General features: G+C 45.3%; 1 protein-coding gene across 8 annotated transcripts in view; it reads left to right on the forward strand.

The window, feature by feature from the left end:
• ARHGEF28 (Rho guanine nucleotide exchange factor 28) overlaps positions 1–15318 on the forward strand; it is a 276813-nt gene that overhangs the window by 228358 nt on the left and 33137 nt on the right. For 6 of the 8 annotated variants that reach the window (XM_032474203.1, XM_032474193.1, XM_032474199.1 and 3 more), the window contains 7 exons: positions 2256–2434; positions 3448–3539; positions 4650–4832; positions 8421–8552; positions 11498–11610; positions 14650–14688; positions 14783–14830. In XM_032474203.1, the coding sequence (XP_032330094.1) occupies positions 2256–2434; positions 3448–3539; positions 4650–4832; positions 8421–8552; positions 11498–11610; positions 14650–14688; positions 14783–14830 (786 nt within the window). The remainder of the gene's footprint in view (positions 1–2255; positions 2435–3447; positions 3540–4649; positions 4833–8420; positions 8553–11497; positions 11611–14649; positions 14689–14782; positions 14831–15318) is intronic. The other 2 variants (XM_032474196.1, XM_006195369.3) reach the window with 1 other exon arrangement.

The following is a 15318-nucleotide window of genomic DNA, read 5'->3' on the forward strand; positions in this document are numbered from 1 at the left end:
ATTTCTGCCGGAAATTCTTAACTTGCTCTGTGTTGTGGAAGACATGATGAATTTGGAAGTGGCCAAGGAGCTAAGCAGCTGAAAGTAGAGGTTGGGGGATTTTTTTTATAAAAGAATTTTGCTTGTTTTTAAAGACGACTCAGTGGAAGTGGGAGCAGGACCAAATCTATGAAATGAGTAGGAAAAAGTAGACAGGTTCACTAAATCCTGGAGTCCTGAGTCTAGGAGGACCTCTTGAATATCAAAGAAGATAATTTCAGAATGAATGAACAATAAAAAAGCAGAGTGAGCATGCAGATGTGGAAGTACACGTTGAGAATATGAAGTGACCGTAAGGTCTTGTTGTCACAGTGGAATGGCGAACGGAACTTCTCACTGACAGAATCAGCCACTTCATGGACTCGCAAACGGATAAGGTGTAACAGTGGGGCTAAACGCAGCGGGTCCCTTTTCCCTTTTCCCTGTGGCAGAGGTTGTCAACTCCAGCACCTGCTGGGACTGGGCAGGAAATGTAAGTGAGTGAGCTGGACCGACTCTCGCTCTGAAGCAGCTGATCGAGAGGCAGGACTGCGGTAAACGGGGGATACATGCCCCTTCTCAAAGACGGCAGGGATGGCTCAGCTATCGCCTGTGCTTTAAAAGGAGAGTATGGACCCAGGATGGTTGATCTGCTGCTTTTTCCCCAAACCCCAATTTAATTAATGCTACTTTCTATCCACTGACTTAGTTTTCATTTTGAAAATATCTGACCCCACCTGTCTCCTCCTGCACCACTAACCAACTGGTTCAAGTAATTTATTCTTGTTAATGTCTTTAATCAGTTCAGACCTACTCGGCCTCTTTCTGTACAGGGGCTGTGGACCTTGTAAGCTGAGGAAGCTAAAGCTGTGCATTGCAAGAAGGAAAGCAGACAAGATCTTAGATAGCAGATCCGCAATTGAATATGGGATGTTTACAGTGCCCGGGGGCTCTCCCAAGTTAGAAAGGGCAGCATCCCAGTGGCTCTGCCACAGAGCTGCTTTTCCAGCCATAAGCAGAGACAGCATGCAGGGCTGGGTATAACAGTGGTCTGTCCCATCATGGGTTGTTTTTTTTGGTTTTGCTGCTCTTAAGAATTGGATGGAGGTGGAATGAAGAGATACTCTGCTCCTATCCTCATACTCAGCTTCTGATGTCGTAAAGCCGTGTCCTGCTGGGAAAGCAGACATCAGCACTGAGGAGTCAGCAGTGAGGGATGGCGCGACGTGTTCTGGATACAGGCGTCGCTCAGTCCATGAGGGAAAAGCAAAACCATGCACTGCGGCCGACTCTGTCAACAATGGTAGAAGCCACAAACCAAAGCAGATTCCTCATATTTAGCCCCCAGGCCATTCATCCTGCAGGCATTCTTTTAGCAATTCTTGCGACTAGAGCTCCCTACCCAAATCAGTGTTATCTGTGTCTTATTCGTCTTTGAATCCCCAGTGCATGGAAGGGGACATTGAAGGATCACAGTAAATGCTGGTAGAAGAGGTGATTCAGTTGTGGCTCGGATGCCACATTTTAGACTTTCTTCCTATTTCTCTCTGATGGAATTATGCCAACTATAGTTCCACAGACATTTATCGAGTTGCCTACTTTTTTCAAAGCAATATAGTTAGGCATATGAAGATGAATTAGACCCATATCTGCCCACCAAGGGCTCGCCTGGTTGGTGGGAAGAAGAGGCATTTGCAGGTAGAGCTGTAGGAGTTAGGCTCTTGTGCTGGGTACCACAGTAGCAGAAGACGTTGGTTCTGGGGAGTCTGAGGTCTTGCCCCCCCCAGTTCTTTCATTTTCACAGTCTACTCTTGGGCGTCTGTAACCATCACCTTGTTGAAACAGTGTTGCTGTTAACTGCCAAATCCAGTGGACTCTTAAGGCCTTCCACCCTTCTTCATTTCTTTGTAGTATTCATACACTGTTTCCTAAACTGTGCCTTTCTAGAAAAATCCCTCCATCCCTGACTACACCATTTTTGACATTGTTTTCTTGCTGTTCTGATTGTTCTTTTAAAAAGTTGTCCTTTTAAATCACCAATTCTTAAGGACAGATGTTCTATAATCCTCCTTTTCCATCTTCTCTTCACCATACTGTTTCTGCCGGAGATCTTACTAACTTCCACAGCTCTTCTGAAAAGGTTGAAGTGAAATAAAGATTTGTCTAACACTCTTGCTTTCCTTAGCTACCGTATTTTGTGAGACCCCTTCACCTGCACCCCGTCCTGTTTTATGTAGGATCAGAAGCCATCAGTGATTTCCCTTCAGAAGCTGATTGCTCGAGAAGTTGCGAATGAGGAGAGAGGGATGTTTCTGATCAGCGCTTCCTCTGCTGGTCCTGAGATGTATGAAATTCATACCAATTCCAAGGAGGAACGAAATACTTGGATGAGACGGATCCAACAGGCAGTAGAAAGGTAATGCTTCCTTCTATCCATCATTGAGGGAATGGACTTGCTCCACTGGGGAAAACCTTCTAACTGTGTCTCCCCTGCATGAAAACTTAGCCTCAGCCAGGATGGTGCACTCCCTGACCCCTGCCCCCGCCTGCCGTAGCCCCTCACCTGCACCTTTGCTGCCTGTAACGCCCCCATCTCCCTCTGCCTGTGTGAATCCTGCCCATCCTGGTGCAGCGCATGGCTCACCTCCTTGGTGAAGACCTCTTCAGCTCCAGTGGTCTCTTTCTTACCTGAAGTTCCTTAACACCTGCTCTCTAAAGCACACACTTGGTGCTTGTAGCTGTTGTCTTGTTTATGTATATATATGTTTGTCTGTTAGATTGGAAGCTCCTTGAGGGCAAGGACCATGTCTTATGTCTCTGTGTCCCTAATTCTGAAGAATCATTCAATAAACATTTTTAGATTGGTGGCTCTAAGTGTGCTACATCAATTTATCTCTCATTGTGCAAAGACATCTTTTATAAATGGGGATGTGAGGGTGATGGTGATCATTCTTAATGGAAATTGGATTAGTTAGATCTTGAATGATGCTGTATAAAACTCCTCCACCTCCAGTGCACCCCACTCAACCTGGCACCCTACTCCCCCACCCCGCCCCAGTATCTCTATTCTACCCTCATGAAGAACAGAAGTGCCCAAATGCAGCAGAAAGCAAAATGTCTGATTTTAGTTGTACCTACTGCTGGCATTGGTGGTGTGTGTGTGTGTGTGTGAGTATGTTTGTGTATGTGAGTGTTTGTTGGAATATTTGAGTCCTCCTAAATGGCTGACTTGAGAGCTATGTTACATTATGCAAGGTCTGTTATACACTTAAGAAAACCAACTCTTTTGGTTGGGGGCATGATGAATTCTCTTTATGCTGAATTTTTCTTCTCGAAATAATTCTCCTGCTAAGTTCCCATGTCTTTCCAATGAACCTAAAGATACCTGGATTTGGTTTCAGTTGTCTCTCTTGCTGTTGTCTTTTCAAGTTGCCCAGAAGAGGAAGGGGGAAGGACAAGCGAGTCTGATGAAGAGAGGCGGAAAGCTGAAGCCAGAGTGGCCAGAATTCAGCAATGCCAAGGTACAGTGCAGGCACCTCGGCTCCCTGGTCGTGGGGTTCTCCTGGGGTGCTGGGAAAGCCCAGCTGTCATGAATGGCACGTTATGACTAAATGATGAATTTTGTGCACCAGAGGCCCACCCTGACCCCTTTCCAAAAAAAAAAAAAATATACTGGCACTAAAAGTGCTCAAATAAAACGACTCCCTCCCTCCTTCCTCCTTAGTGATTAAAAATATATTTTAAAAATTCTGCATAAAACCTAACAGTAACTGCAGGCAGTATGGTGCAGATGGGCACTGGCGCTGTTGTCCGATGGTTTGATTTTAGATCTCAGTACTGTCAGGTCACGGTTGTATGACTTTGGACAAGGAACACAATAGCTCTGGTCCTCAATTTCCAAATCTGCAAAGTAAGGAAATTAGATGCACTCAGTGATTCTCATCTCTGGCTGGGCATTAGAATCACTTGGGGAGGTCTTTAAAAATTCTGATGCCTGGGTCCGACCCAGTTCACCAGAATCTGAGGGGGTTGGGATATAGACGTCAGGATTTTAAACTCTCCCTTGGTGATTTTGAGGCTGACTGAGAACCCCTGGATTCACTGCTGGTTAAGGTCCCTTTAAGCTCTAAGGATTCTGTGACATCGAAATTAGAGGAAAAGGATGCAGGCGAAGATGGTTGAAGAAATTGGATGTTGAGAAACAAAAACATCAACCAGTATGTGTGGTTTGGACCAGGACTGGCTGCAGGCCGAGCGGTTCCAGGCCCCTGCATTGTTCTCCCTTGTGGGTAATGCTCATTGCGGGCAGTCCCGCCTCAATTTCCATTCCTCAGCTTCATGTTTGGTCTTAATAGAAAACAGCCTGAGTTAACAGTGATGGGCTTTTCAAGTTTTTCTAGAATTAGGGGAATGGGAAAGGAAATGAACATTTATTGAGTACAACAGACTTACAGAAAAGACAATGGATGCTCAGAGATGTTAAGTCATTTGCTGGAAGCTCCAGTCACCAACAACTTGTACTTGACCTGTTAGGCCACACTGCTTGCTAATTAGCAACGTCTTTATCTTACAGCTTGAATTTTCATATTGTATTCATGTGATAACCTTCTACGGTAAATACTGTTTCTTAGAAATACTCAGTAACCAAGACCAACAGATTTGTACATGTTTGGAGGAGAAGCTGCATATCTATGCTGAACTTGGAGAACTGAGTGGATTTGAGGACGTCCATCTAGAGCCCCACCTCCTCATTAAACCAGACCCCGGGGAGCCTCCCCAGGCAGCCTCATTACTGGCAGCAGCACTGAAAGAAGGTAAGTTGCTTCCAAAAGGATTTGGTTCAACAAATTCAGGAAATGTTTATTGAGCACCTACTTTGTGCTACATAGTGTGGTCTTGGTGCTGAGGATACAGCAGAACAAGACAAAGTCCTTACTCTTATTCCAGAAAGAGGAATATTTTAAAAAATGTGTGTGTGTGTGTGTGTGTGTGTGTGTGTGTGTGTGTGTATATACACACACATGTATATATGTATGTGTGTGTGTATGTACATGTGTGAACATGTGTATATATATGTATGTGTATGTCAGGTTGTTTCAAGTGCTACAAATAAAAATAAGGGTAAGGGGAATGGAGAGTGATGGAGTTGGGGAGGTTCTATTTTAGACAGGATGAGCAGGGAAGGCCTCTTTGTTATGGTGTTATGTAAGCAGATCAGAAGGAAGTGAGAAAGCCAAGTAGATATCTGAGGAGTGAATGTTGCAGATGTAGAGAAGAGCAGGTGCAAAGGCCCTGAGGCAGGTGAGTGCCAGGCCTGTTTGAGGAACAGTACAGGGGACAGTGCAGGCAGAGAGAGGCAGAGGTGGAGACAGGCAGGAGATGAGTGAGAGCTAACTATGACCCAGATTACATGGACCAGATCAAGGCAAGGACGTTGGTTTTCATTCTCAGTAAGATGGGAAACAATACAGTTTTGAGTGGAGGAGTGACTTCACTTGTGTTTTGAAAGGAACCCTCTGACTGCTGCGTGGAGAATAGCAGTTTAGGGTATAACCATGGGAACTGGTGGCTGAGTTCGGGTGGAGAACAAGATCACTGAAGGTGAATAAGGTAGGGAGATGAGAGGCCAGGGTACTGGAGGGACTATGTTCACAGAATTGAAAGGACAAAGAATTTTGACAAGAGTGGCAATGGGGGTGGTCAGAGAACCTGCACCTGGTGCCACGTTGTCCAAGGAGTCTGTAGATGAACGGCCACAGGGAGGGCCAGTGAGTGGTGTCATCTGATGGCATGAACTTCAGGGGAAATACAGGTTTAGGGAGGAAATGGGCCGAAAAGTCCAGAGGTGTCAATAGGGACAGAGGGCTTGGGAAATAAAACAGCCACCAGCTGACAGTGGCAGGGAATGCTGTCCTTTAGCACAAGGGCTGGTAAACTACAGACCACAGACTCAATGCATCCCACGGCCCCACCGCCTGTGTTTGTAGCTGTCGTTTTATTGGAACGCAGCCATGCCTGCTTGTTACTTGTCGTCTCTGGCTACTTTCTCACTGCAGTGGCAAAGATGAATTGTCGTAACAGAGGCCATAGGGCCCACAAAGCCTAAAATATTTACCGTCTGGTCGTTTGCAGAAAACGTTTGCCAAGCTCTGTCTTGAAATCTCAGAACATGACCTCAGAAAGAGAATTCAGAAATCTTGGAATGTATTGTTTCTGTTTCACAGTTGAGGAAACGAAGGTCTTAAGAAGGGCAGAGAGGCTGTCCGAAGTGGCGTCCACTGATGGCCTGACTCATTCATCAGATATTCCCTGAGCATCCACTGTGTGCGCTGTTGTTAGTGCCAATGAAGGAAGCAGTGATGCTTTCCTAAAAACTTCTCATTGGGGAAGATAGACAATACACAAAGAAACAAGATAATTTCAGAAAGTCACGAGAAAATAAGACATTGGGACTGACTGAGGGGAAGGCTGTGCTGTAGGGAAGTCAGGAAAGGTTGCTTAGAGATTATGCTTTGAGGAGAGAGTTGACGGGTGAGGAGAAGCCAGCTGTCTGGACATCTGAGCAGAGCCAGTGTGTAGCCCCTGCATCTGGAATGAGCTTGGCATGTTCATGGACAGAGCAGGTGGCAGGTGGCAGGAGTCAGGGGAAACTGCTCTGGGGTGGGCAGGGACCAGATCTTTGTAGATTGTGGTTAAAAAGAGAGAGAGAGGGAGATTTTATTCCAAAATCAATGGAAAGTTGTTTGTTGGACACTTTTAATTGTGGGGATAGCATGATCTTATTTCTTTCCGGAAAGGAACGTGGGCGACTGAGTGGAGAACAGACTGGAAGGAGATGAGTTTCCCTGGAGATTGTTGGGAAGCAGTTACAGAAGCCGCGATGAGGGAGGCTGGGGCCTCGGTCTAGACTGGGACTGTCAATAATGCAAGTAGAGAGAAATGTGCAGATGCAAGATAGATTTTAGAAAGAAAGCCAAAAAGACTTTCAAGCAGGTTGACAGGAGCCGGTGACCCTCTCATCATCCTTGATGCTGTCTCGATTGAATACGTTGCCTACTCTCAATTTCAGCCAGTGCCTTTCACTTCCTCCCCCACCAAAGCTGTCACTCAGTTTTGCCTGGTTGTAAGTCCATCTGCTTTAATTCCTCTGGCTCACCAGCTGCTCAGGGGAACCCAGAGCAATGGGGGTGCTGCCTGAGCCACAGGTCAGATAATCCCCTCTGAGTCTCTGATCATCAACACCCAGCCTGTGAGCAGGGGCAGGAGGTCCTGTCAGGGCGGGGTGATTACCTGCTGAGCAAACGCTTGGGTCATGCACCCTGACTCACCTCCTGGGGCTTTGTTCTGCTGCCCTTCTTCCCTCCTTTCTCCTCTTCTGTCCCTGCCTCTTGAACCATCTGTCCTTCAGGGTTCTCTGCTCAGTGATCTCCTTTAAGGACTTTTTCCTAACCTAAACGTGTTGGCTCATGTAACCCCCTGCTCCTCCCTGCTGCCGGGCACGTTGTGATGCTCTCAGGCCTGGAGAACAGAATGGAGAAGCACCCAGGGTGCGCTGACCTGTCGTGCAGTTAGTTATGTCCCTTTGCCCCTTGTCTGCAAAGTCTCCTTCTTAGTTAGCAGACGCCCAGTGGCCCTGAGAGCAGAGCCAACGCTCGGTGAGTGGTTGCTGAGTTGAATCCCTGGACAGAGCATTTTAGAGATGTGTGTACTGTCCCACATGCTAGCTGCAAAGCCTTTATTGTGAATGAAAAGTTCCCTTTCTTGGTGTGGTGTTTCCCAGTCTTACCAGACCCTAAGAGCAGCCTGTGGTGCTTCTTTAAAATTCACATCCCCTGTTTTCTCTCCTGGAGAATCTGATCCAGTAGGTCTAGAGGATTGGGAATCTGTATTGTATTGAAGGCATGTTTGGGGAAATACTCTTTTGAAGAATAACTAATACTTCTGAGTAGCAAGTTATAAAATGCTATTGCCTGATAACTTATTTAAATTAACTGAATTTCAGAAAGTTTTTTTTTAGCCTACTAATTTACAGAAGGTTGTAGTTGAGATTTGTGTACTGTGAGTTTGGGTTTTTTTAATTTAATTATTCTCTATCATAAAATGATGCTAGAAGTATTGGTCTAGATTGCAGGTTGGTAAACCTTGCCTGTAAGGGGCCAGATAGTAAATATTCCAGGCTCTGCGGGCCGTATACAGGTTTGGGGATGCAGTCTTCTTTGTGCACATATGTGTGCATGGCTGTGTATTTGAACAACTCTTTAAAAATGTAAAATCTATTTTTAGCTCTTGGGCCATATAAAAACAAATGCAGGCCAAATCCAGTTTGCCAACCCCCTGGTCTATTAAACTATATATATATATACTTATATCTATAAGTTTACTTTTGTTTTCCCCCTCCTCAGCGGAGAGCCTGCAGGTGGCAGTGAGGGCCTCGCAGATGAGCGATGCGAGCCGGTCATCGGAGCAAGGCTGCGGAGAGCCTGCTTTGCAGGATGTGCTCAGCCCTCCGGGTGCGTCAGGATCGCCTCCTGCTTGTAAGTGAACGTGCAGCCTTTGCGGTGAGCCCCAGCACAGTCCCTGCAGCGTACAGTGGCTGCATAAAATGAAGACAACGGCTCGGTCCCCACTTGGGGGCACTGAATGTATTTTTTAGAAAAAACCTGAGAATAAATATGCTAGCCTCCATTATGGATGATCATGACCCTGGTGTTCCAGGAAAGAGGACATAAAGAATAGCTGGTAGGTGACAGCGCTGTCACCCAGGCAGGCTGCGTCCCTCCCGAGACCCTCCCCTGCCTCGCATGTGGCGTGACTTACTGAGGACAGTCTTGAAAGAGCGTTTCCATTGTTTGCTTTTTTGGAAGCGGCTCCCTGCAGATCATTAGAGAGCAAGGCTTTTACCTTCATCTCACATCATCAACTGAGAAAACGTTAACTCAGGAAACTAGAACCTAATGCATACACACACACACACACACAACACATGAGGCTGGGTGTTGTGGTAAAGGCAGAAGTGCCAAAATATTGTCATACCCTTTAATTCAGGTCAGAATTCACTTACTAAGCAGCGTTTTAATAGATTTTAAATACAGAAAAATAGAATGTAGAGAATTGATTTAGGTAATTTCCCAGAACCTAATTATATTGTTACAGGTATAGCTGTGAGCTAAATACTTAATTCCCTAGGGGTTCCTGTGGTATGAACATGAAGAATGTGTCTTTCATTATGTTCTGATGGTGAAAAACCGTGCTTGCACTAGGTCTTCTATGCACAAGAGAAAGTGTCTTCAGTAGCTAGAGCCTGGAGGATTAAACTGCCTTAGAATTTCTTTAACAGCATCTCTTGGTTAATTAAGATGTATGGAAGCAGTAAAGGTTTTAAATTCGGTACTTCTTTTTTTTTTCCACCAGCCCCAATAATTATTTTCCCCTTAGTTCTACTTTATCTAATCCTGGGTTTCTATTTTCAGAATGTGCACATATGTTTTTCATTTCGACACAGCCCAGATTCGTCAGGGGACTTGTCCTGCCCTGGGTGATTTCCTTTTTAAAGAAGAACCTCATTATGCCATTGAGGAAGTTCTCTCTAAAAATACACGTAGGGATCTGCTGCTCTCAGCCTCACCCCAGGGACAGCGGGAGAGGCTCCGCTCGGCTCCTGCAGCTGCTCGGGGCCGCACCCACCCTCCCCTCAGACCACGCCACCAGGGCTCTCCCTGTCTGTACCCACATCTCCCATGACATCTGCTAGAACCATTGAGAGGCTCTTTCCAGTGGGTTCATGTAGAGGAGGGGCAGGTTGGTAGGGTTTGGACTGCTTTAGTCTTGGGCTGGGCTGCATTGGAACACGGTGCTGCAAGAGTTTGGTTCTCTTTATAACATTGATAAGGGTGAAAAGCACTATCCTAAATGAGGATCTGTCACTGAATGGGTCAGTTCCATGATCGACTTTGAGGACTGGATCCTTCCACGTTAGTCGCATGTCAGTCTGAGGCTGGAGACCAAGTCAAGCCCCCTATTTTTAGTCCTCAATATACCTAATCAGGTGGATGGATATAATCTACTTCCTGTAAAATTATGGACACCCTCTTGTTGACTCTGAAATAGGATATAGGAGCAGAGGGACCTGAGGCTTGCCATCCTTCTGCCTTCATCCGGCTCACCATCAGCTCCCTTCCCCGTCTGATGGTCCTCATATCTATGAAGGGAAGCGAGATTGGCTAATTCTTTAGTAACACTTTTGGCATCTCTCTAAGAATTAAGAATAGTACCCAAGAGTGAAACAATTTTTTTGAGTGACAGAAAAGTCTGTGAGATGTTCCTTCTCTGTCGTGAAAAAGCATTGACTAGCTTGGGCAAAATAAACTTAATTTTTAGCTCATGTAATTTGAAGCAGTTTTGGCTTAAACAAAAGCATCTTTGCAATAAAAGAGACCTTTGGAATCTTCAAAGACTGTCTTTTCCCATAGACCTAAGTGTTTTCTAATTAATTTAAATAAAAAGTATTTCCTTCGTCAGAAATAAAGTTTCAAGATAGCACTGGGAAAAAAAAAAATTAGAAAGTGTCATGAAGTGAGTATCTGTTTCACCAGGGTCCTGATTGGACCTGGTTCCAATGAAGAAAGAAAGGTCTTTGGAAAGTCTTGTTTTAATCCGTGCACGGTGAGCATGATGTAAGTTTTAACTGAGTTCATGTGGGTAAAGAAATAAACAAAATCCCACTGCCAGAGATTAAATGGGTGGAGTGAAAATCTATATTTGGTACTTAAAACATATTTCTGGACTAGAAATATTCCTGTGTTTTCATGTGTTAAATACACAGTATTTACGGCATTGGTGAATTTAGAGCATAAGCAAGAATTGTAAGGGAAAAAACACACTTGAAGATTATTTCAAAAAATGAATTACTTGGAGGTCATGACAACTTCTCAGTCTGTGTGACTGAGCTCATAGAGTACTGGCATCTTCACCTGCTTAGAAAGAGGTTTCATTCCTGCCACTGGACTCCTCCTCCTTGCTAACCTTGTTTATGGTCTGCCGCTCTTGTACTGGCCAGGAGGGAGCCTTTCCCAGACCAGTCTCCCTAGCCAGTCTGCCAGCCCTTGCTTTTCGTCTATGGCGCCTGTTTTTAATTTTACCATTTGCAGGCAGCTCTTCCCATTAGGTGAAAATGAGACGCCAGATCCTACCCTCTTGGTACAACAGACATCACACAGACATCCCTCCGCTAGAAAGAAAGAAAAGTAAAAAGATGAGTGACAGTGGAGGCTGTTGGTCAGTTTGGCATCTGTTAGCATGTAAGCTCCCTGAGGGCAGGAACCCAGCACCTGGCTCTGTACCGCTGTCGCACCTCGTGTAAGAATATTCGCTATGTGTGATCTTGTGATTGTCTTGTTTTGGAATATGTGTCGGCTGTACACAGAAGAACCCAGTCCGCTGGCTGCTGTTTGATGATGTCCTTTTTGTTTCTGTCTCAATGGTGTGCTTCCAGCACTAGTCACAGAAGGGACAGGAGGAAGAGGCTGTTGGGATGTGGATCCTGGGACCCAGGGTGTGGGAGCCGACCTGGCAGTCCCTGATGCAGGGGAGAAGGTATTGTGAACTGATTTGTTAGTAAACAGCATGGGTTGCTTTGTGTCATAAAACAACCTCGGGTTCTGGTCTGTCCATGGCAGTGAATAGCACGCAAGTGTTTTCCTGAATTGTCCTCAATTTCAGTATTCATTCTTAAACTTTCTGACTTTTTTCTAAAATGTTCTTGCTTTTCTGATGTCATGTAGGTGTAAACAAAGAACAAATGAAAAGTTATTAAAAAGATTTAAAACTCAAACGTTTATCTGTGTGTCTGCGCTCTTGCTTCTGGTCTCACTTCCGCCCTGCCAGCCTCCCGCTTCTCACCCGCTACATCCAGCGTCTCTAGGCTGAGGGGTGGTCCTGGGCACCCAAGCCCTTGTGCAACCAGATGGTGCTAAAGTGGCAGAAATCATTTTGAGTTTGGACTGTTCTGGCTTCTTTCCCTTTCTTTTACCTTCCTCTCCTTTCCGATTGTTTTCCTGTCCCCGCCCCGATTGTCACCTACCTTTTTTGGTGATAGACTTGTAACCAACCTAACCAATTTTTACCTGGGGCAAAGTAGTTCCAAATGCTTGCTCCTTTCTTTCTTTCTTTCTTTCTCTCTTTCTTTCTTTCTTCCTTCCTTCCTTCCTTCCTTCCTTCCTTCCTTCCTTTCCTTTCCTTTCCTTTCCTTTCCTTTCCTTTCCTTTCCTTCCTTCCTTCTTTCTTTTTGATGTACTATACACATAGGTTATAACACACTGTTATAACAATTAAATGTGTGAAATATCCTATTAACTTCTAATGGAACTGAGATGTCAGAGACAGAATAAGAATATGATTCTGGGAGGTGGCCAGTAGGCCTCTCCAGGATTGTCTGGGGCTCAAGAGTTTAAAGTTTAGCTTTATCTAAAATCAAAGTAGCCACATTACAGGTACCAATATGTGTTAACGCGGTAAAATGACATCGTCAGATCCTGATATGTGGAACATTTTGAATATTGTGTGTATTTTTGTATATATTACATATGATTGAGAAGCCAAATCCAAAGATATTTTAAAATCCATAGAAAATATGGCTATGCTTTTTTTTAACATCATAGGCCAAAATGAAGAAAGGAATGCATGCAGTATTCTGCTCCACTTACTTTGACTGTAAGCTTTCAAACCTATTTTCTTCTGAAAATGTTCCTGCTCGTCCATCCTTTTCAGTGCAGACCTCACTTTTAAGACTGTGGTTCCAACTGCTTCTATGTTATTAGAGGACGGAAGCAGAGCAGGGCTGGTTAGAACAGTGTTCTCTTGAATGGAAAGCTCGGGGGGCTTCACCCCTCCTGTCCTTCCCTTCCCTGATTCAGTCACAGGTGAGGGATGAGGTGTCCAGGTTCCTCTTTGGATGAGCCTACCTGGAAAATTTTGCCATTCATAAGGCATTTTGAGAAGCAAAATGAACTGATACGTAGGGCAGAATCATTGGAAATCAAACGTTAAAAATAGCATGTGATGGATATTTTGTAATTCTATTTCTTAATATGGCAAGGTTAAAAAGAAAAGCACTTCTGGCAGAATTTTTCAAAAATCTGAATTTGTAACCCAAATGGCAAAAAAATCCCGTGTGTAAATTGCTAACTGCAGCTGCGCACATTCACCACAAGGTGGTGGGCTGGCTCCGTTAGAAAGACTTCCTTCAACATTCCCGTCTTGCCGCAAGCCTAGTGGTTCTCGGGAGTAAGTAACTACAAGCGGCATAATCCAGCTCATTTCTGTGTTTCTAATTTTTATAGAATTTAAAAATTCTATCCCATATGATCTTCTTATTACAAAAGGACAGAACCAGAAGAGCAGAGAGAACTCCAGAATTACTCCAGAACGGGGGTCTTTAGCCTTCGTGTCTTCCAGGGGGTTGGGCACAGATCTAATGACTAAACTTCATCTCCTTTCCCATCGTTTGTCCTTCCCCTGTTGAAGGTGCTGCCCTCTTGGCAGAATGGGGAAGAGTGAGGGGGCGGGAAGAAAAGGCCTGGCTAGTGCGTCATAGCACCATGAGCCCAAACTAACTGAATTTAACGATGTCTGAAGTTACCCGAGAACTGTTTCTTGCGGTTTCAATTTAAAGCTGCTCAGACAAGGCCACAAGCAGTGCACACGAGACTGAGACTCTCGGAGGGCAGGGAGTCAGGTGGCCCCATCACATGAGGTGTGGAGGACGCAGTGGGTGCTCACTGTACAGAAGGGGTGTGCGCGCCTGTTACGTGCCAGGCAGCATTCTGAGGTTTGCAGATACAGCACTGAGTACACAGGTGAAATCTTGCCACTCGTTGGCTTACATCCCAGTGAGAGAAAAGAGACAATACATGTATGGACAAATGTTGAATTCTGGAAACTGGAAACCCTCACTGTCTACATGTGTCCTTAATGTGTGCAGTGGAGAGACAATGAGTGAGGCAGTGGGTGCCTTCCCCCAGGAGCAGAGGGTCTCCTGTAGCCTCATTCACGGCCTCTGCTGACAGTGCTTCTACCAAGGCGGCTATGCCCAGGCCCAGTGAGCTCTGAGCAGTAGGGCCTGGAGCTGGCCAGCTAAGGGTCCCATGTAGGGCCTTCTCTGGGTCTGGTTTCTTCTCCTAACCACTTGCTGTTTTGGCTTCGTAAATCTCAAAGTGAGTTAGAGACCAGGCAGAAAGTCTGTAGTTCCCAAATCTGGCCTCCAGGGAGCAAGGGCCAGCCTGGCCTGGGAGACAGCTTCACCCTGGGCACAGGGAGTGCCATTTACAGTGTGGCTGGCACGAGGTCAGTATTGTCACTTAGAGTTTGCAGTGCATCCTCGCCATCTTCCCCAGTTGTTTTAAGGGGTGCTTGGGTGGAAAGTGGCCACGCATCTCACGTACCAAGTTGGCACAGAGGGAACGCGCATCAGGTGGTGTTTACCTCTGTGGGCTTTGATTTCTGGGAGGGAACAGCCACTGTGGGAGAGTTTAGAGAGGGTCAAGTGACCGCCCTGAGGTCGTGCATTGTGGAACACTAGTAGTGCAGCTTTTCAAAAGTAGAGTATTCACTTTTGTATGTTTTTATGTGTTTTAGGTGGAATATAGAAGTTTCCCAGGTTCTTCCCAGTCAGAGGTAAGCTCTGCACACCTTAAATACGTCACCGTCCTCTCTTTGTGGATAGTGAACGCTTTTGCAAGAATTTGACACTAATGATCTTCTTTTCCAGATTATACAAGCGATACAGAATTTAACCCGACTCTTATACAGCCTTCAGGTAACTATGCTCCTCTAGTCTTGGACCCTGTGAATGTTTCCCTTCATGCAATTCCCTTTATTTGATGAGTCCCAGACTTTAAAAATTAGAACATTTGAGAGGCAGTGAATGATCTTAAAAGAACACCACCCTCCCACCCCTGCCGCCCAAGCGTAACTCAGCTAGATGCTTTGAGCGTCACCTGGTTTTGTAATCATGAGGCACCACCACTACTACGTGTTATACCATTCTTCTCTGAAGCCATAAAACAGTTCATATCTTTAAAAAATATTGATGACTACGATCTGGCTTGAGGTTTACAGTGAAGCTCGTAGGTGAGTGTGGCATGACTTCACATTTTCTGGTGAAAACTTAAATTCACACCTAAACTTGTTTCACTTCCACATGTGGCCTTAGGCCTTTGGGGCAGTTAAATAGTTCATATGCCCCTTCATTGTTTTGTTGGTTCATCCAGCTAACATGTCCTGAGGGGCCTCCCTGGGCCAGGC

This window comes from Camelus ferus, chromosome 3 (genome assembly GCF_009834535.1).
Source record: "Camelus ferus isolate YT-003-E chromosome 3, BCGSAC_Cfer_1.0, whole genome shotgun sequence".
Taxonomy (NCBI): Eukaryota; Metazoa; Chordata; class Mammalia; order Artiodactyla; family Camelidae; genus Camelus; species Camelus ferus.